The sequence below is a fragment of the Oncorhynchus masou genome, chromosome 23, assembly GCF_036934945.1.
Source record: "Oncorhynchus masou masou isolate Uvic2021 chromosome 23, UVic_Omas_1.1, whole genome shotgun sequence".
Lineage (NCBI taxonomy): Eukaryota > Metazoa > Chordata > Actinopteri > Salmoniformes > Salmonidae > Oncorhynchus > Oncorhynchus masou.
In genome coordinates this window covers 21080559-21102317 of record NC_088234.1, presented here as the reverse complement: position 1 = coordinate 21102317, position 21759 = coordinate 21080559, and the positions used below count along the sequence as shown (strand labels likewise).

Genomic DNA, 21759 nt, shown 5'->3' with positions numbered 1-21759 from the left:
AGAAATTGTGCAATAATTTCCCAGACAATAGCGCAGACCCTCTTCTCTTAGTGTACTGTAACAGGTAAAGTCGTTGATAGAAGTTGCTCTTCTTTGACTTCACCAGATGTACCTTTACTGGAAGAAGGAGTTGTATCATTATCTCTTCTGTCTTTCTTTTCAGGACCCGTCTCTCAGACAAAAGGTCCAGCAGTCTCTTCTTTAGATTCAGGGGTAAGCAGAATTCCTGATGTTGAACTATCATATAAAGAAGAGTGAAAGGGGTAACAATAAAAACATATAGTAATAGTCCCTTACATTTTATAATTGTTCTTCACAGGCCAAAGATGCAGACCGTCTCCATTATTTAGCTCTGAATCTGAGCAACAAGAAGAACAGGTCTAGAAGACAGAGAAGCAACATGTTGGATGAGATGGTGTACTCTGGGATCAGACAGTAGAACTGGATGAATGACGCAGCCTAACTTTGTTAGCTGTAGCTGTAATGAATTAGGTGCATTGCTTCTTTGCCTCACTCATTTGACAATGACTTGTGATAAATAAAGCGTTTCACAATAATCAAGACAAAATACGTTGAATGTACTTATTTATTCCATATGCAGGCATCTTTATGCTGTAGTGATGAATAGTTTTTACTCTTCTCATGCCACTAGCACCCGCCTCACACACACAGCAACCTATTTGCAGGTACTCTGGTATCATTTGTTAATTCAGAAGAAAAGAAGACATGGTAGTCCGCCTTTTAAGAAGAGATGTCAATTATTTTACATGTTTTGTCTATGTCTTTTAGTGGGAACCCCTTCTCCGCCAGTATGGGAATCCTCATGCCAACACGTCAGATCAACAGGTTAGCAGAATTGCTGTACCAAGAGTGGGAATGGATTAGAATATTAAAGCAAAAGAGTACAGTATTAGTTTTGACATAGAGTTTGAATTGAGTGAGTGTGTGTTTCTTCCTCATAGCTCCACCGTGACAATGATGGCCAGAACTCTACTGGCCTGAAGTTCACTGACAAAAAGAGCACCAAGCCAGGAGACAGAGGGAACAGAGAGGAAGAAACCATCTCCTCTGGTGTGTCATAGAGGCAGCATGTGACATGTGAGAGTCATCCAATAGGCATCATTCTAAATTAAGTTCCACTCTTCCTATGAACTCCACATTGATCTTGACTGTTCCAGTGTGAACTGGCTATTATATACATTTCTATCTTGTTTTAGGATGCCATTGCAGGGGCCAAGATTTGCCTAATTTAAAAGTAAAATCACTCTGATGCAGAGCATAATTGTTCAGAAAGTGTGAAAGCTGATACTAGGATGTTTTCAGAAGTCTCAAATCCTCAGCAGTAGTGGTTGAGGTTGACTGACTGGATACATTTGTTTTTGTAGAAGTGTACAACACAATGTATATAATGATTTTGAAAATATATGAACTCCTACTTTTAACGATAATGGTTGTAAAATGGACCTCTGTAACCTGCCTTAATGCTTATATGATATTTCAATAAAACTCTTATTTGCACCAGGTATCAAGTATTGCATTTTTTTTAAGTTGCCAAACTCACTAGAGTTCACTTCCTCCTGAAACCTTGAACTGCCTTCTACAGTCATGAAGTGAGAAATACAATGTAACCCCCCTGTGTCAAAGAGGACATATGTACCAGTTCAGCCATCGACCCAAATGATGATGAAATACAAACCAGTAACTCTGACTGTACATCATTTGAAGGGCTGCTCTAACTATGGTATGCCACAGGACACATGTTAGATTGAAGTTTTTATCACATGTTTTATGCCTGTTCAGACAGCCAATAAAATCACTTAGTTCAGTGTTTCCTCCTACTTCATAATGATTACCCGATGAGTGTCCTCATATAAAAGGTGCCCTGCTGTCAGACCCCTCACACTATGCAGTTCAGAAAGGAAATTATGATTATATATTGGACAATATTATTGTTTTACGCCAATTTGGGTAAGTAAGAAATATTCCTATGATTCCTTTTATTTTTCATATCATGTCTTTTTGACTATGTAGTCTGAATAATGACAATAATGTATAATTCTGTACAATACCTTTGTCTTTGATTTATTTAGTTTGTTTTCTTCACAGGTTGTGCGCTTAACAAGGATGTAATCCAACCAGACCCTTTGATAGTTACACAACTGGGACAAAATGTATCTCTCACTTGCTTTTGTCGATCTAATTTGATGGTCAGGCTCTCTTGGTTCAAGCAAACTGTTGGACAGAAGCCTCTTCTCATGGCATCATCATTTTATCACACTCAAAACAGTTTTTATTCCAACAACTTTAACAAAGACTTTACTGAGACTAAACGTTTGAGTGTGAAGAGAGGAGTTGACAGCTTCAACCTGACCATCTCAAAGACAGAGTCAAGAGACTCAGCTACATACTACTGTGTTGCTATAGAAGTGAGCAAAGTCAGATTTGGAGAAGGAACTATTTTAATTGTCAAAGGTAAAATAACTTGCTTTTAAACAAGTTGGTACTGAAGTGTGTTCATATAATGCTAAATTAATTAATATCTCAGGAAAATAGAACGTACACACAATGATCTTACTCACTCTCTTTAGATTCAGGTTCCAACAGCATGTCTGTACTCCAGCAGCCTGTGTCTGAGTCAGTCCAGCCAGGAGACTCTGTGACTCTGAACTGTACAATACACACTGAGACCTGTGCAGGAGAACACAGTGTCTATTGGTTCAGACATGGCTCAGGAAAATCCCATCCAGGAATCATTTACAACAATGGAGACAGGAGTGATCAGTGTGAGAATTGCCCAGAGGCTGGGTTTCCTACACAGAGCTGTGTCTACAACCTCCCCAAGAGGAACCTCAGCCTCTCTGATGCTGGGACTTACTACTGTGCTGTGGCCTCATGTGGGGAGATACTGTTTGGGAACGGAACCAAGCTGGACATCGAAGGTAAGCTGTGCATAACCAAACTATCACACATTTTCTCTCAAATGGTAGAAAATATCAATATGTAGTTCTTTTACTTTCAATTCATATTAGATTTCAAGTATAACTTGTATAGCTCATTTTTATGCCAAAATCACAGAGGAATAAAGAATAATCGAAAATAATCACGCCTTGTTTTTTAAGTTTCAGACCTGTTGAGCGATCAGAGTAATCTTCTTTTCCTCAACATTATATCTTGCCTGACAACTACTGTGATTGTGAGTGTGATTGTCAACGTTATCCTCTGTGTGAGAATGAAGAGGTCACAATGTGAACACTGTGCAGGTACAGTAAATGTCTTCATACTAATAGTAACATTAATAATCGTTATAGATCATAAAGTAGGGTGAAGGCTCGACCTCCTTTTATCACATCCCTCTCGGGTCTACTTCATTCTGAAGCAGAAAATATGACATTCACAGCAGTATGTGTTTTTATCAGTAAACAAGAAAAGTGTTCCAATATATTGAATATTTTGATATTTGTCTTTTAGCGGGGACCCCTTTTCAACAAAGCCACTATGGGAATCCTCATTCCAACACCTCAGACCAACAGGTTAGCAGGATCAATTGTACTGTATCAAGAGTGAGTCTGGAGACGTTTGTTAAAGCAAAAGATTACAGCATTAGATTTGACCCAGAGTCGGATTTGAGTCTGTTTCATCCCCACAGCTCCACGGTGACGATGATGGCCTGAACTATGCTGGGCTAAAGTTCACTGACAAGAAGCCAAGGAGACAGAGGAGAGAACAGAGAGAGGAAGAAACCATCTACTCTGGTGTGAGTCATCAAGTCAGGATGTGACAGTCCTCCAATCAGCATCATTTTAAGTTGAGCCCTACTGACCTCCACTTTGAGCTTTACTGTGTCCGTGTGACTTGGCTGTTTTGTACTTTCCTCATTTGTTATACAATGTAATAGTCGGGCCAAGCAGAAGAGACTGTCACTGCATTGGCATACTCTCCTAATATCAATGTAGAATCATTCAGATGCAGACCATAAATGTTCAGCAAGTGTGAAAGCTGACACTAGGATGGTTTCATAAGTATCAAATCCTCTGCAATAGTGGCTGAGGTTGACTGACTGGATATATCTGCTTTTGCAAAAAATACTGTATGTTTAATGATTTTGCAAATGTCTGAACTCTTCCTTTTGGTGGTAATGGTTGTGACAACGAACTCTGTAACCTGTCTTTTTGCTTGTGTGATATTTAGATAAACATGTTTTTATTTCATGCGTTTAAGACTTGCCAAATTCTTACCACTTATTTGTACGAGGTAATCTTATTAGTGTTATGTTAAGATCATTGATAAAATGACAAATAAATCAATTTTAATCCCACTTTGTAACACAGTAAAAAAGAAAACATCCAATGTTAGTGTAGATTTTCTATAGGCATTGTATGTGCTGCTAGTCTCAGAAACCAACTCAAATTATGAAAAAATGCAAAGCAGTAACTCTGACTTTACACCATTTGAAGATAGATATCACAACTTTTTGAAAGCGTAAGCATTTTAAAGAGAAATTCATCACTGATTCATCAATGAATACAGACTGTATCAAATCAAATTGATTTATAGCCCTTCTTACATCAGCTGATATCTCAAAGTGCTGTACAGAAACCCCTAAAACCCCAAACAGCAAGCAATGCAGGTGTAGAAGCACGGTGGCTAGGAAAAACTCCCTAGAAAGGCCAGAACCTAGGAAGAAACCTAGAGAGGAACCAGGTTATGAGGGGTGGCCAGTCCTCTTCTGGCTGTGCCTGGTGGAGATTATAACAGAACATGGCCAAGATATTCAAATGTTCAATGATGACCAGAAGGGTCAAATAATAATAATCACAGTGGTTGTCGAGGGTGCAACAGGTCAGCACATCAGGAGTAAATATCAGTTAGATTTTCATTGCCGATCATTCAGAGTATCTCTACCGCTCCTGCTGTCTCTAGAGAGTTGAAATGTCTGAAACAAGCATGTCCAGTGAACAGGTCACGCTTCCATAGCAGCAGGCAGAACAGTTGAAACTGGAGCAGCAGCACGGCCAGGTGGACTGGGGACAGCAAGGAGTCATCAGGCTAGGTAGTCCTGAGGCATGGTCCTAGGGCTCAGGTCCTCCGAGAGAGAGAAAGAAAGACCCTAGCCCCCCGACACCTAAACTATTGCAGCATAAATACTAGAGGCTGAGACAAGAGGGGTCGGGAGACATTGTGGCCCTGTCTGACGATACCCCTGGACAGGGCCAAACAGGCAGGATATAACCCCACCCACTTTGCCAAAGCACAGCCCCACACCACTAGAGGGATATCTTCAACCACCATCTTACCATCCTGAGACAAGGCCGAGTATAGCCCACAAAGATCTCCGCCACGGCACAACCCAAGAAGGGGGGGTGCCAACCCAGACAGGAAGATCATGTCAGTGACTCAACCCACTCAAGTGACGCACCACTCCTAGGGACGGCATGGGAGATCACCAGCAAAGCCAGTGACTCAGCCCCTGTAATAGGGTTAGAGGCAGAGAATCCCAGTGGAGAGAGGGAAACCGACCAGGCAGAGACAGCAAGGGCGGTTCGTTGCTCCAGAGCCATAAAAATGTAGATCTATTGGAGAAAGCCCTGCCTCCAGCTGTTTGCTTAGAAATTCTGGGAACAGTTAGGAGGCCTGCGTCTTGTGACTGTAGCGTACGTGTAGGTATGTACGGCAGGACCAAATCGGAAAGATAGGTAGGAGCAAGCCCATGTAATGCTTTGTAGATTAGCAGTAAAACCTTGCCTTAAAACTTCTTATGGCTTGGGGGTAGTATTTCGACATCTGGATGAGAAGCATGCCCAAAGTAAACTGCCTGTTACTCAGGCCCAGAAGCTAGGATATGCATATAAATGGTAGATTTTGATAGGAAACACTCTAAAGTTTCTACAACTTTTACAATGATGTCTGTGAGTATAACAGAACTGATATGGCAGGCAAAACCCCGAGGATAAACAATCCCCCCACAAAACAATTCAGCCTTCCACTGTTTCCAATGGCTTTCATGTTTATTATGAGGCGAAGTCCTCCCAGATTACAGTCCCTAGGGCTTCCACTAGATGTCAACAGTCTTTAGAAAGAGTTTCAGGCTGGTTTTTGGAAAAATGAGCTCGAAGTTGTAGTTTTTCTAAGTGGCTCCCATTAAGGTTGTAGTGTATCCATGCGCGTGGATGGAAGCGCGTTCTTTGTTATTTATCTCCAGTAATGAACATACTATTCTCTGTCTTAAATTGGATAGTTTATTTATATACTAGGGTAGTTTTGGATTCATTTTATATGCATTTTGAAGGAGGGAAACCGGTGGAATATTGAATGAAGCGCACCAGATAATTGGTATATTTGGATAGAAAACACTCTAAAGTTTTCAAAACTGTTAAAATAATGTCTGTGAGTATAACAAAACTGATATGGCAGGTGAAAACCTGAGGAAAATCCATCCAGGAAGTGGGATTGTTTTGATGTGGGTACTTTTCAATTGAATGCCTATAGAGTTTCTAATGGGTTCGGACCAGATTGCAATTCCTGTGGCTTCCACTAGATGTGAACAGTCTTTAGACATTGTTTCAGGCTTCTTTTCTGAAAAATGAAGAAGAATGAGACCTTTCTCTCAGTGGACGGAGGAAAAATGCAGAGTTGGTTTTCGGCGTGACCGATTGCGCGCCCTTCGTTGTTTTTCCTTTCTATTGAATATGCTATTGTCCGGTTTAAATATGACTGATTATTTAGACAATTGACAACCTGAAGATTAATTATAAACATTGTTTGACATGTTTCAACAAACTTTACCGGTACAATTAGGATGTATTCATCTGCATGTTTTGACCGCCTTTGAGCCAGTGGATTACTGGGAAAAAAACGCACCAACAAAACTGAGTTTTTGGGATATAAAGAGGGACTTTATCGAACAAAACAAACATTTATTGTGTAGCTGGGACTCTTGTGACTTCAACCATATGAAGATCTTCAAAGGCAAGTGATTAATTTTATTGCTATTTCTGACTTTTGTAATTCCTTTACTTATGCATATGCATATCCTAGCTTCTGGGCGTGAGTAACAGGCTGTTTACATTGGGCACCACATTCATCCAAAATTCAAAATACTGCCCCCTACCCAAGAGAGGTTAACTGATTTTTGTACTCTGACATACTTGGGTAGGCGGAGGGAGTCTGGGAAGGCATCTAAGAATCTTTGGGTTGTCAGAGAATTTATAGCACGACTTTTGATGATCCTTCGTTGGTGTCTGAGCAGATTATTTGTTGTGATTGCAAATGTAGTAAAATGGTGGTCCGATAGTCCAGAAATATGAGGAAAAATATTAAGATCCACAACATTTTTTCCACGGGACAAAACTAGGTCCAGAATATGACTGTGGCAGTGAGTAGGTACGGAGACATGTTGGACAAAACCCACTGAGTCGATAATGGCTCTGAAAGTGGGTCTGTGGACTTTTCCATGTGAATATTAAAGTCACCAAAAATGTCAATATTATCTGCCATGACTACAATGTCCGATAGGAATTCAGGGAACTCAGTGAGGAACGCTGTATATGGCCCAGGAGGCCTGTAAACTGTAGCTATAAAAAGTGATTGAGTAGGCTGCATAGTAGGCTGCACGTTGTTCTGTATCTGTATGTAAGTTGGGAATCCTGTCTAAGAATCATTTACACTTATGGAGACAGTAGGGATCAGTGTGAGCAGAGCCCTTTAGTTTAGTTTAGTTTATTAATTCGACCATTTAAAAAAACAAGCACACATAAAACTTAAAAGCCATACATGCACATGAATAAAATCATTGAGGATAACACACAATAAAGTCTGGGACTTATTTCCATTGTGGTCCTCTTGAGACAAGATGGCGAGACAAGATCGAACACAGTATGGCGGGTGAAATAATTAAACAAAAACATAAAAGAAGATAATCTATCTCATCATTCCAGTTACATCATAGGGGTTATTCATATGGGCACAGAAGACATCAAACATATTTTTACTTTATGTTTAAAGCTGTCCAAAGAGGATGTTGTTTTTATAGGCAGAGAAAACTCATTCCATTCTGAGGCTCCAGTATACAAGAAGGTACCTTTCCCAGCATTACTCCTGAACCTGTATAAGCACACCTCAGCAACACCTAAATATACATCTAGTGCTGTGATTGTGTGCATCCCTAACATGGGGAAAGTAATCACTGTAAACCAAACCTAGTCTAATCTGGGACACCCTAGCCTCAATAGGCATCCAGTTTAGTTCCTGAAAGCAGCTCCTACCTATGTGAGTACGTGGACTCACCTTCAATACTACCCTGATCAACTTATTCTGGGCTATCTGTGAGCTTCTCCTTCATACGTTTAGATCAGCCCCCAAACCAGGAAGTACTGGCATAGTCAAAATGGCATTGAATGAGGGCAGTAGCTAGCACTTTCATGGAGTCCTTATCAAGCAGCTTGGACTTTCTAGCCAAAAACTTAGTCCTGGCATTAACCTTCCCTAGCACCTTATTGGCCATGCTCACACCTCCCAAGCTTCCATCAAGGATACATCCCAGGTAGCTAACAGAGGTTTTGGTAGTCAGCACCTCACCCCCTGTCTCCACTCTGATTTCAGACGACCTACACAATTTAGGTCTGGATCCAAAAATAATTGCTTCAGTTTTCCCTAAGTGCAGAAATAGCTTATTATCTCCAAGCCATTTGCTAATGTTAGTAAGCTCTGTGCTAAGTATTCTCTCCAACATAGTTTTACTTTTGTGAGACACCAGAAGTGTAGAGTCATTCGCATAAAGAAAAAGACGGCAAGAACAAGTGTCTTTCATATAATTAATATACACTAAAAACAGCAGAGGCCCAAGCACGCTCACCTGCGGAACGCCACAACTCATTGGTTTTGCCTGAGACAGTGAACCATTAACCTCTAATACTTAGTCCCTACCTGATAAATAGGACTTTACCCAGCCTAGAGGGATACTGCTTAACCCCAGTGCCTCCAGTTGGAGATTAGGAGACAGTGGTGAACTGTCTCAAAGGCCTTCTGTAGGTCAAGCAGTACCACTCCACACAGATTTCCCTCATCAATCTCTTTCCTGATGAAGTCATTCAAGTAAAGTAGACATGAATCAGTGGAGTGTGTTTTTCTAAAACCCGACTGAAAATCATACATTAGACCCTGTTTGTTAACATATTCATACATTTGCTAATGTACAATTATCTCCAGGATCTTTGATGTTACACAGAGGATAGATACAGGCCTATAATTCCCAGGGTCAGACTTTATCCCCTTCTTATACAGAGGTATAACTTTAGCTTGTTTCATGTCCCTGGGAAAGGTGCCTTGTTCAAGAGAGTGATTAACAATATGCGTAAAGAATGGCCAATTTGCTCATCAGAATCTATTAGAAACCTTGCAGGAATATTATCCAGACCTGTGGCTTTGGAGCATTTAAACTCTGCCAGCATACTGACTATTTTGGCTGTTGCTACCTTTGCAAAAGAAAAAGAGTTTGGCTGAACCCCTAACTCTACATAATAATTCTTGACTTGGTTGCTTCCATACAAACCAGAACTGGTGGGCAGCTTGCTAACCAGCTTGCTGGCAACCGAAGTAAAAAAAGAATTGAATTCATTGGCAACCTCTGCTTTTTCACATACCATCTCCCCTTTGATGTTCAGTACAATGCTATTTAGTTTGTTTTTGGTAGTTCTACTACAGCCTAGTTCCTTTATCATGAGATTCTAGAATCTATCCAAGCAAGGAATAAGACCTTTAAGAAATGTAAGAACTCCCAAGAGCAGCATGATTTTGTCCTATATAAACGTCATAGAAATGAAGCACAGAGCCGGACAGATGAAGCTAAGAGGGGTTACTTTGCTGAGATAATAATCTCTGCTTTACCCTGACCCGTCTAATGGGAGCCATCACATTCACCACATCAAGAAATCAACATTTAAAGGCTTCCCAGGCACTGTCTACCCCTACTCTATCTAACACAGGTGAGCAGTCATTTTTACCCGCTTCCTCCCTAAACTTTTCTGCACAGTATTTTTTGAGTCCTCTGATTCTAACGGTTTTGTGACACTTAAATATATCTTTAAAAGTCCTCTTGTGCAAAATGTAATAAAATGTTCACTGATTCCATAGACTATTACTCCACTCTGCGATATTTTAGGTTTATCAGACACCAATATTAAGTCAATAGTACTTTGCACTGTTTCACATATCCTGGTGGGATTATATTATCATTTGGGTCAGAGCAAGTGTTCTACAAAAGTTCATAAATACATTGTGGGTTGGGCTATTCTTTTTGCAGACATCAGTATTGAAATTCCCTAACAAAATGATTTCCGTCAACAGGGAATCATTACAGTTTGACAACACAATTTCAAGACCTTCATAGAATGCATTCTGCTTGGGCGGCCTATAATATAACACACCACCAACAAAATCGACTTGGTTTTGGGAAGGCAGATATCCAGCCAGACAATCTCCAGATCAGCGTTTAAATCCGATCTGACATTAAAAGCAATGTCTGATCATACAAACGCACATATTCTCCCACCGTTCTGATTCCGATCCTTCCTGACAACAGGAAGTACCTATCTATTTCTGAGTCACAAACAGATGAACTATGTCTCAGTAAAACATGACACCCACCTCTGATTTGCAAACCAACAGGCGTATCTCATCGATCTTCGGTAGTAGGCTTTGGACGTTTAAGTGCACAAAATGTAAGCCCTTCTTCCCCAAGGCCTCATTGAATTTCTGATCCACTTGTAACTCGCCTCCCACTGTGCTGCCATCTTCCCACTGCCCTGCCTCCGGTGGCCTCTCTGTCGCCATGGAGCACGCCTCCCCAGGTGCAACTCCATCATCCTCACCACCGTGTCCCCCATCACTCGCCTCTGGTTGTCTCCGCTCCGCTGTGGACCCCCCCCCCCCTCCTCCGGTGCACTCTCCACCCTCAGTAGTCCTCTGGTCCCACTCCACCTTCAATGCTCACACACCCCGCGGGTACAGCACACCGACAGCAACGGTAAGCTTCATTGACCACAAAGCTAGAATCGCTGCATTTTAAATGAATCCACTGCGCGCATTCCAAACATACCAAAGCTTACTCTTTATCCACCGTTCGCAAGAGGAGCATGGGTGCATAGGCCGTTTGGGGTTCGTGATAAAGTGAGGTCCAGGGCATTGATGGATATCACCCGATAATAAGTTATTATAAGATCTCTACCATTTAACCTACAGGACAGTAATTTTCCAGGAAGATGGTTGTGCAGCCCTGTCCTAGACCCACTCCAATTTGCATACAGCCCTAACAGATCCAAAGATGATGCAATCTCTATTGCACTCCACACTGCTCTTTCCTACCTGGACAAAAGGAATGCCTATTTGAGAAAGCTATTCATTGACTACGGCTCAACATTCAACACCATAGTGTCCTCAAAGCTCATCACTAAGCTAAGAACCCTAGGACTTGTAACGGTCTGAGTGTAGTGGGTGAGGAGTCAGGCGCAGGAAGCAGAGAGTTCAGGGGAGTGCTATTTTAATGCACAAAGAAACGGCGAACATAAGCCAACTCCACGAAAACACAAGGCGTAATGAACAAACAAACGCCCCAAACAGGGGGACTTAAACTGTCCAGGAAAAACCACGAAATGGGAAAACATGAAACCCATAGACGTGCACACAAGTACACCAAACAGACGGTCACAATAATTAATCCCGCACAAGGAACCAGGCGGGCCGGCTGACTAATAAAGCCTCACTACTAAATTACCTAACTCAAAACAGGTGCACTCAATAAACACATAAGGAGGGGGAGGAAATAATCAGTGGCAGTTAGTAGGCCGGCGACGACGACCACCGAGCGCCACTCGAACGGGAAGGGGAGCGTCCTTCTGTCGGAGTCGTGACAGGACTAAACGCCTCCCTCTGCATCTGGATCCTGGACTTCCTGATGGGCCGTCCTCAGGTTGTAAGGTTAGGCAACAACGCTGATCCTCAACACGGGGCGGCCCCTCATTGGTGCGTGGTAAATCACCTCCTGTACTCCCTGTTCACTCATGACTGCACGGACAAACACGACTCCAACACCATCATTAAGTTTGCAGATAACACAACAGTGGTAGGCCTGTTGACCGACAATGACGACATTCTATAGGGAGGAGGTCAGAGACATGACCGTGTGAGCAGGTTGAGAGCTTCAAGTTCCTTGGCATCCACATCACCAACAAACAAACATTGTCCAAGCACACCAAGACAGTCGTGAAGAGGGCACGACAAAACCTATTTCCTTTCTGGAGACTGAAAAGATTTGGCCTTGGTCCTCAGATCTTCAAAATGTACTATAGCTGCACGAATGACTGGTTGCATCACTGCCTGGTATGGCAACTGCTCGGCCTCAGTACACAAGGCACTACAGAGGGTACTGCGTACGGCCCAGTACATCACTGGGGCCAAGCTTCCTGCCACCCAGGACCTCTATACCAGGCGGTGTCAGAGGAAAGCCCATAAAATTGTCGAAGATTCCAGCCACCCTAGTCATAGACTGTTCTCCCTGCTACCGCATGGCAAGCGGTGCCGGATCACCAAGTCTAGGTCCAAGAGGCTTCTAAACAGCTTCTACCCAAAAGCCATAAGACTCCTGAACATATAATCAAATGGCTTCCCAGACTATTTGCATTGTCCCCCCATTTTACACTGCCGCTGACTCTTTGTTATGATCTATGCATAGTCACTTTAATAACTCTACCTAAATGCACATGTTACCTCAATTACCAAGACTAACCGGTGCCGCCACACATTGACTCTGTACCGGTACCCCATGTACTGTATATAACCTCACTATTGTTATTTTACTGCTGCTCTTCAATTATCTGTTACTGTTATTTCTTATTCTTATTTTCTTTTAGGTATTTTTTACATTTTCTTTTCTTTTTAAATTTCATTGTTGATTAGGGCTTGTAAGTAAGCATTTCACTGTAAGGTCTACATGTCACACCTTGGTCTTAGTATTTTGTGTTTTAGTTAATTAGTTGGTCAGGCCAGGGTGTGACATGGGTTTATGTTACTGTATTGTCGTATTGGGGTTTTTGTAGGCATTGGGATTGTGGTTGATTAGGGGTGTGTTTAGTTTAGGTTTGGCTGCCTGAGGCGGTTCTCAATCAGAGTCAGGTGATTCTTGTTGTCTCTGATAGGGAACCGTATTTAGGTAGCCTGGGTTTCACTGTGTATTTCGTGGGTGATTGTTCCTGTCTCTGTGTAGTGTTCACCAGATAGGCTGTAATAGGTTTCACGTTCCGTTTGTTGTTTTTTTGTATTTATTAGTTATTTCATGTATCGTTCCGTTTTTCTTCATTAAAGACATGAGTAACTACCACGCTGCATTTCGGTCCGACTCTCATTCAACAAACAAAGAACGCCGTTACACTACAGGGTATTCGGTACAATACAATTTGATTTGAAATGTGATATGCTTAATCTGTTGATGCAGTATACATTTTATGTTTTAGTCATGAAAATGGGTTAATTCGTTGTATGATGATGATGATAATGATGATGATGATGATGATGATGACGATGATGATTCCACCATGTGTTCTTCTACAGGAACGTACCCCTCAGTCAAGTATTCCGTCAGTACCCAGTTCTCATAACCAGGAAGACCGACATAACACTTGTCCAGCTGCTGCTTATTCAATGGATTGTTTCTTCATTCAAATATGAAAATAGGCATTGAGCTATAGGTGTTGTTTCACTATGAATATTTTTGTCTGATGAACACTTATTTTTGTTATTCCTCTCAAGATCAAGATGCTGAAAAATCCATGACGCTGCTCTGAACAACATCCACCAGAAAGTGAACACCGGGAGACAGAGGAGCGCCATGGAGAGAGACACTGTTTACTCTGGGGTGAGATGACAAAATATGGACTGAAACGTAGACCTTTGCTCTTTAATAACTTGCATTGATTATATTTTCTACACTATATATACTGTATAACTATGGCTTTTCATTGTGTGTTCCAATTACTTCTTTCTGTCATGCTCCATTTTAATATTGATTCCGTTGTGCATTTTAGTTCCAATAAATCATTCAAATGCCTTATTTTTTCTCTTTACTTTGATATTTTTCTCGTACTTAAATTTCATCCACTGATTCAGTTTGCAGGAACCATATTAGGCTGATGCTCAATGTAACTAAGCTATTTTTGGTTGTTTAATGCACTGTGAATATGCATCTATTGACTGGTGTTTTAGTTTGTCTGAAACTCGTATTGAGCTGTTGATAGGTGAGAATTGTCTGTTAATTGAATGACTAGAATATTCCGCGACTAGAATATTCCACATATAATTGTATGGAATTGTCTTGCTTGTTCTATGTTGCTATTGTCTATATTGTAATTGTTTTTAATAACCTGCCCAGGGACTGCAGTTGAAAATTAGCCGGCTGGCTAAAACCGGCACTTTTACTGAAACGTTGATTAATGTGCACTGTCCCTGTAAAAATAAAAAATAAACTCAAACTCAAACTCAATTGATTAGAATGTATAAAATCATAATCAATAAATGTGTAGTCCTATTCAGAATTAGGGTAAAACAATATGTCTTTATGGTATTTTAAACACAGACTGTCTGAGCTCGGTGCCGACCTGACTAGAGATTTGGGAGAGAACGGGGAGTACGTCTCAAGGACTAGGTCACTATCTCTGTCGGCTGGGTAGTGAGACAGACAGTGTGTGCGTAGCAGGACATGTGTGTGCATCTGTTTGTGTGCATGTGGGTATGTGTGTATGTGCGTCTATTTGTGTGTGTGTGTGTGTGCGTGTGTGTGTGCGTATGGCTGTGTGAATGTGTGGGCGTGAGAAGTCAGTATAAAATGACTTGTTTTGTATTCTTGACTTCAGAACGTTCCGTGAATAAACCTTCATTCGACCATGATCTTACAAATTCTGGTTTGCAGACAGAGAGTAATATAATTAAATTGGGTGATGTACCTGGAGAACATAATTCTCTTATCAGCTGTATCCCGAAAACATCTCTATGGTGTTCTGAATACCATAAATAGATTTAACACTCAGCTCAATTCATCTCTAACCCCCAGCAATGACTGTCAATCCTCACCACGTGCTCTCCACACACACATCAGTGCTAAAAATATGAATATTATAATTTGAACAGCATATTGTTGAGAGACTGATTTAAGTATGAAGTACACATTGTGATTTGTCCGTCTTCAGAAACTATTGACAAAATCTTAACTTATAATTCCATTTTGCAGGATTGCAATTCATTTATCTTTCAATAGGGCGCAGTAGTGTTTATGGAAGTCCCCTGTGGCAGCTACACCAGTAGAGTAACAGCAACTTTTAGAAGTCAAGAAATGTTCAAATTGTTCACTACTTTTATGAAGAATCGTTGATAAAACACTTTCCTGTGATAGTTCATGTGTGTAGTCATAATATCTGTCAGCAAAGGCACAACAAAGACACTGTGTGGCTGTTAAGAATCTATAACAAGGTAATATATACATGTATTTCATACATATTACACATCTGTATCATGTTTGAAATCTATTTCAGAATCATAGACTCACATGCATCAAACAGGCTAGGTAGTCATCATCACTGGATCATTACTACTAACATCAACTAAGATATTATAATGTGTAGCTTAGATACCAGAAGGAGCAACACAATCACTCAAAATGAAATTGGCAAAAAATGTCTGTATATGACGATGACAATGACTCATGTTGACATGTAGTTTTGTATTGACTTCCAGGGAGGAGTTGAATAGGTATGGGAGACAACCTATTTATTCATGTCATCTCTCCTCTGTAATGTGTTGACCTCGCTTAGTTGTGTTGATAGCATTTCAATCACACCCACCCCCACACAACAAGTTCACAGCTACTCTGCAGTCTACTGTAAGCCCCAGACGAGGCCATATCTACTCTCTGGTCAGGTGGGCCTGCTGGCTTTGTGCACACAGGACCCTCCTACCTGCTCTCTGTGTCTCTGTGTCTCTATGTGGTTTTCAGCAGGATGTCTATGTGGTGTCACTGTTGTTCTCACTATCTTTACTTGTTGTTCATGTTGCCCCTGACAGCTTACAGCCACAACAAAACAGTTATTTATTGAATGTAATATATATTTAGTTGAAATCAGTTACAAACCACAAATAACTACTAATGAACCCTATCTGAACCCTCTGAGTTAAGCACCTCATGTGTCATACAGCACCATCTATTTTAACTTGTGGTCCGGGGGGGGAGGGGCCATTTTGTGACGATGTCATGCGAGAACTTTCAGTACATTCTCAAATAGGAATATCTTGTGAAGCACAAAGTCAACTGCAGGTTCATCTGTCAGAATGAGAATAAAAAAGGAGGATCCTCCTTAGATTGCTTCCTTTCAGAACCACACTAACCACAGACTTAAACAGACTAGATGAGGTGTGTTACACTAGCTGAGTGGCTGGGGTATCCAATCAGGCATGCACGCTCATGTGCTACACTAAGTGAATGTTTCTGTGAATAATATGCAAGGAATGGAGGACTGACATGTACTTGTTTCATTGTGTAGGTGTTTACACTTCTCATGCTCACTCTTGTACATACACTGTATATACAAAAGTATGTGGACAGTATGGTGGAACAACTGCAAGATTATGTTATAATACTTTTTTTGCATCAAATGGTTGTGTTATGAATAGACTATTCTGTAAACTATTGTGTGTGTGTTCTACTGAGGATGGGCTTCTGGGAGATAACACTGACAGGAGATTTATGATGTCTTTTGGGTGATAAAACCTAAAGAGCATTCCAGAGCATGACTTAATGTTTCTGTTCTATATCGTACCAGAGAGAGATGGCTCCAGTTTGGAGCCGGAGGGCCAGACACTGGTCTCTACACAATGAAAACTGTTGACACAAATCTTAACCTTTTTACCCATTCTATATATCTATTGTTCGTCATGTAGGTTGAAAAAGGTGTATCTTGGCTATAAAATACCTTTGTACTTTTGTCTCGGGGCTCTCAACGAATCATTTGATTGTGAATCGTCGACCTGCCATGACCAGCCATCATTATCGTAGAGCACTCAATCGATTCACTCTATATGTGTGGGTTGTATTGACCTGCTCCCTTATTAATACGTGATTAAATATTTAGTTTAAGTATAACTCTGACTTGTGTGATAGGTTTGTCTCTCCTCATTTGATAGTAAAGAAATTAACCACCAGAACAGCCCTTCAAATTAATGGATTCGGCTATTTCAGCCACTGAGCCTTACTGAAGAGCTCAGTGACTTCCAACGTGGCACCGATACTGGATGCCACCTAACCAACAAGTCAGTTAGTCAAATGTATCTCCTGTTAGAGTATCCCCGATCAACTGTAAGTGATGTTATTCTGAAGTGGAAATATCTAGGAGCAACAATGCTCAGCCGCTGTGTGGTAGGACACACAAGCTCACAGAATGGGACCGCCAGGTGCTGATGCGCATAGCGCTTAAAAATCGTCTGTCCTCAGTTGCAACACTCACTAGTTCCAAACTGCCTCTGGAAGTAGTCAGCACCCGACGTCAGCCCAAGAACTGATCGTCAGGAGCCTCATGAAATTGATTTTCATGGATGAGCAGTCGTATACAAGCCTAAGATCCCCATGCGCAATGCCGCACGTCGGCTGGATTTGTGTGAAGCTTGCCGCCATTGGACTCTGGAACAGTGGAAGCGAGTTCTCTGTAGTGATTAACCACGCTTCACGATCTGGCATTCCGACGGAATAATCTGCAATTGGCAGATGCCAGGAGAACACTAAATGCCCCAATTTATAGTGCCAACTGTAAAGTTTGGTGGATGAGGAACAATGGTCCAGGGCTGTTTTTCATGGTTCGGGCTAGGCCCTTTAGTTCCAGGGAAGGGAAATCTTAACGCTACAGCATACAGCATACAGCATACAGCATTCTAGATTATTCAGTGCTTCCAACTTTGTGGCAAGAGTTTGGGGAAAGCCTTTTCCTGTTTCAGCATGGCAATGCCAATGTACACAAGAGAGGTCCATGCAGAAATTGTTTTTCAAGATAGTTGTGTGGAAGAACTTGACTGGCCTGCACAGAGCCCTGATCGCAACCCCATCAAACACCTTTGAGAGGAATTGAAACGTCGACTGCGAGCCAGGTTTAATCGTCCAACAGCAGATCAAACTTCAATAATGCTCTTGTGGCTGAATGGAAGCAAGTCCCCGCAGCAATGTTCCAACATCTAGGGGAAAGCCCTCCCAGAAGTGTGGAGGATGTTATAGTATCAAAGGGATCACCCCCACTCCCCAGATGAGAATCCTGATCCTTCTCTCCATCATGAGAACTTGAATTCTCCTCTCTGCTGTCTGATCATCTTAATCATTGTCTACACCACCAGGAAATAGATAAAGCTAAGGCTAAAAAGTGTTAATAGACTAGAGATGGGTTTTGGAGTAAAGAAGGAGATACTGTATCATCGCTATACTTTGCAAATTATGATTAATTGAGATTGCTTAGTTGCTCGTATTGCATTTGAAAAATATTAGCCTGCAACTTCTAATTCAATTGAGCATCATCATCCTTCCTTATGCTGTATGTCTTAATTGATTGAACTGCTCTCCTGAAATCCCTGTGCTCAGAATGTGCCATCTTTTTGCATGAATAAATATCTATTTAAACAACTGATATGGACAGAAATAGACTCCTTCCATCTCTTGGGTGCTGTACATAAAGTGTGTCTGTATGAATGTCTGTCCACAGGGCTTCTGCAGAGACAACCTTGAGCTGTGAGCTCAAGACAAGACCGTCTCTTTGCTTTGTTTAGGCCTGGTTGGCCTTTCACTCACTATGTGGTTCTAGAAGGATGTCTATGTGGTGTCAGTCATTTATTCTCTTTCGTCGTTGTTCACGCCCATCACTATTAGAAACACAGATCCACTGACATACTGCATGCCATGTAGACTAACACAGTATCTTATCACTTACAAGATCATAGGTTTTTATCAATTATTGAACTGTAATCATTAGTTTAGCGTAGAGTAGAAGGTGTATCCAGGCTACAGCCAAGAGCGCTACCCACCCAGGTACACCTCTGACCCCTACTAAACTCTCAGGTGTTACACTTAATGTTTCTGTGAATGATAGTGAAAGTAACATGAAATCAGTGGTGTAAAGTACTTAAGTAAAAATACTTAAAAGTACTAACGACTTAAGTAATTTTTTGGGAAATCTGCACTTTACTTCCCATTTCATATATTTTAAAACTTTTACTTTTACTTAACTACATTCCTAAAGAAAATATTATACTTTTTACTCCATTCATTTTCCCTGACACCCAAAAGTACTTGTTTACATGATAAATGCTTAGTAGGACAGGTAAAATGGTCCAATTCACGCACATATCAAGAGAACACATGGTCATCCCTACCGCCTCTCATCTGGCAGATTCACTAAACATAAATGCAGTGTTTGTAAATGATGTCTGAGCGTTGGAGTGCACCCCTGACTATCCGTAAATGTTTAAAAAAAAGAAAAAATAATATGGTGCCGTCTGGTTGGCTTAATATAAGGAATTCAAAATGATTTATACTTTTACTTTTACTTTTGATACTTAAGAATATTTTAGCAATTACATTTACTTTGAAACGTACATATATTTAGAACCATATACTTTTAGACTTTTACTGATGTCGTATTTTACTGGGTGACTTTCACTTTTACTTGAGTCATTTTCTATTTAGGTATCTGTACTTTTACTCAAGTATGACAATTGGGTACTTTTCCCACCACTTCTTAAAATAGAGTTGCTTCATCCTGTAGGTGTTTCCCCCTTATACACTCATAAGGCTCCACACCTATTCATCCTGTACGTACAGTATCAAGTCAGGTTCTATGTATATCTGTCCCCCTATAGGTCATCAGGAGAACTGTAACTGCTGCATGTGGTGGAACCAAAGATATGTACTGATGTTGATACCAAGAGTTATAAAGGTACATATAATGTTTGCTTCAAATGCTTTAAAAAAAAGTTCACCTATGATGGTAATTCAGGTGGTAAAGTATGATTCCCAATAAGGGAAAAAAGTTGATGATATTTGAATTGATCTTACACAGACTATCCATCCAGATAAGAGTTTTAACAGAGTATTAGACAGCATTCATCCAGCCAGTTTTTGCAAATTGCTAGCATTGGTCCACTTTTAGCATTGATTATATACAGTAAGTGATTCTCAGTTTACCTATGAAGACCATGGTGGGCTGGATAAGGCATCAACAAAAATGACAGTTCAACCAATCACCAAATAGCCCACTGTTGAAGTGTGGCCGACTTGGGTAGACTTCTCCACTCAAGACACAGTTAGTAAAGAGGATGACAACTTCAAAGATGATCATCACACTTCCTGATATTTCCACTTCTCAGGGAGATGGGTAGGTTCAACTTTTATACTACTGTGCTTAGAGGTACACCTTAAATTTGAAGACACCAAAGAAATGTATTGATGCTATTCATGTTTGTCTTTGTGTGTATTCTAGCTGTGGTACAATCCTCAGCCATGCGCCTAGTGTCAGCCAACAAAGAAGACACACTGACTTTGCACTGCTTCCATTAAGGCAACTTGACACTACACTTCTTGTGGTTCAAGCAAAGCTTGGGTGACTATCCTCAGCTCATGACAACTTTTTACAAGTATGACAATAATGCTACATTCTACAATGCATTTAAAGGAAACCCTTGCTTTTCAGTGCAAAGTGGCAAAGGAATAAAACAGCTATGGATCTCAGACATGCAGCTCGCAGATTCAGTAACATATCACTGTGGGAGTTATGTTTCCAACAAGGTGGAATTTTGAAAAGGAACCATTCTAATTGTTAAAGGTACAAAATCTGATTTCAGAGAGAAAATAACTATATTCTTGATCATTTTTGCACTTTACATTTTGGATATACAATGTCTTCATTAAATGTGAGGTGTTCTCAAAATCAGACATTACTGTAGTTTTCAACAAATGTTGAGTTAGGACACAAAAAAGGAAACACATTTACTGACGTGAAAACCTTTTTGTCAGGATCGGCATCCAGAAACACCATCGTTGTACAGCAGCCTGTGTCTGAGTCAGACCAGCCAGGAGACTCTGACTCTGAACTGTACAATACACACTGAGACCTGTGCAGGAGAACACAGTGGATATTGGTTCAGACATGGCTCAGGAGAATCCCCTCCAGGAATCATTTACACCCATGGAGACAGGAGTGATCAGTGTGAGAAGAGCCCTGAGGCTGAGTCTCCTACACAGAGCTGTGTCTACAACCTCCCCAAGAGGAACCTCATTTTCTCTGATGCTGGGACTTACTACTGTGTTGTGGCCTCATGTGGGGAGATACTATTTGGGAACGGGACCAAGCTGGACATTGAATTTGATGACTATTATCTACAGATGAAAATCCAGGTCCTTCTCTCCATCATAGGAACTGGAGTTGTCCTCTGCTGTCTGACCAACTTCATCATCATCTACTTCATCAGGAAATAGATCATCCTAAAACCATAATTGAGATAGGTTTTGCGGTAACTTCTGGAGATCATCACTTATGCATTGTATTTTATGATATTTATTGAGACTGCTGAGTTGATCATATTGTGTTTTTAATATTAATGGTCTGTAACCTTGCCTAAAAAGTTTTATGTTAATTGATTAAATTGCTCCCTGTGTATGTACCTTTTTTTATAAATATGAATTTTAACATCTGA

At 40.8% G+C, this 21759-nt stretch overlaps 1 protein-coding gene and 1 pseudogene across 2 annotated transcripts; both read left to right on the top strand.

Moving 5' to 3' along the window:
- Nucleotides 1-1887: 1887 nt before the first annotated feature.
- On the top strand, nt 1888-4171 carry LOC135510541 (uncharacterized). Of its 2 annotated transcripts, XM_064931554.1 has the most exons (6): nt 1888-1968; nt 2107-2472; nt 2589-2939; nt 3120-3260; nt 3469-3530; nt 3647-4171. In XM_064931554.1, exons 1-6 carry the CDS (start codon nt 1905-1907, stop codon nt 3776-3778), a joined length of 1116 nt encoding a protein of 371 aa, XP_064787626.1. In that variant the 5' UTR covers nt 1888-1904; the 3' UTR covers nt 3779-4171. The 2 variants fall into 2 exon arrangements, with proteins under 2 accessions (XP_064787626.1, XP_064787625.1); XM_064931553.1 differs by having other exon boundaries at nt 3469-3760.
- Nucleotides 4172-20551: 16380 nt separating this feature from the next.
- On the top strand, nt 20552-21759 carry LOC135510554 (uncharacterized; annotated as a pseudogene).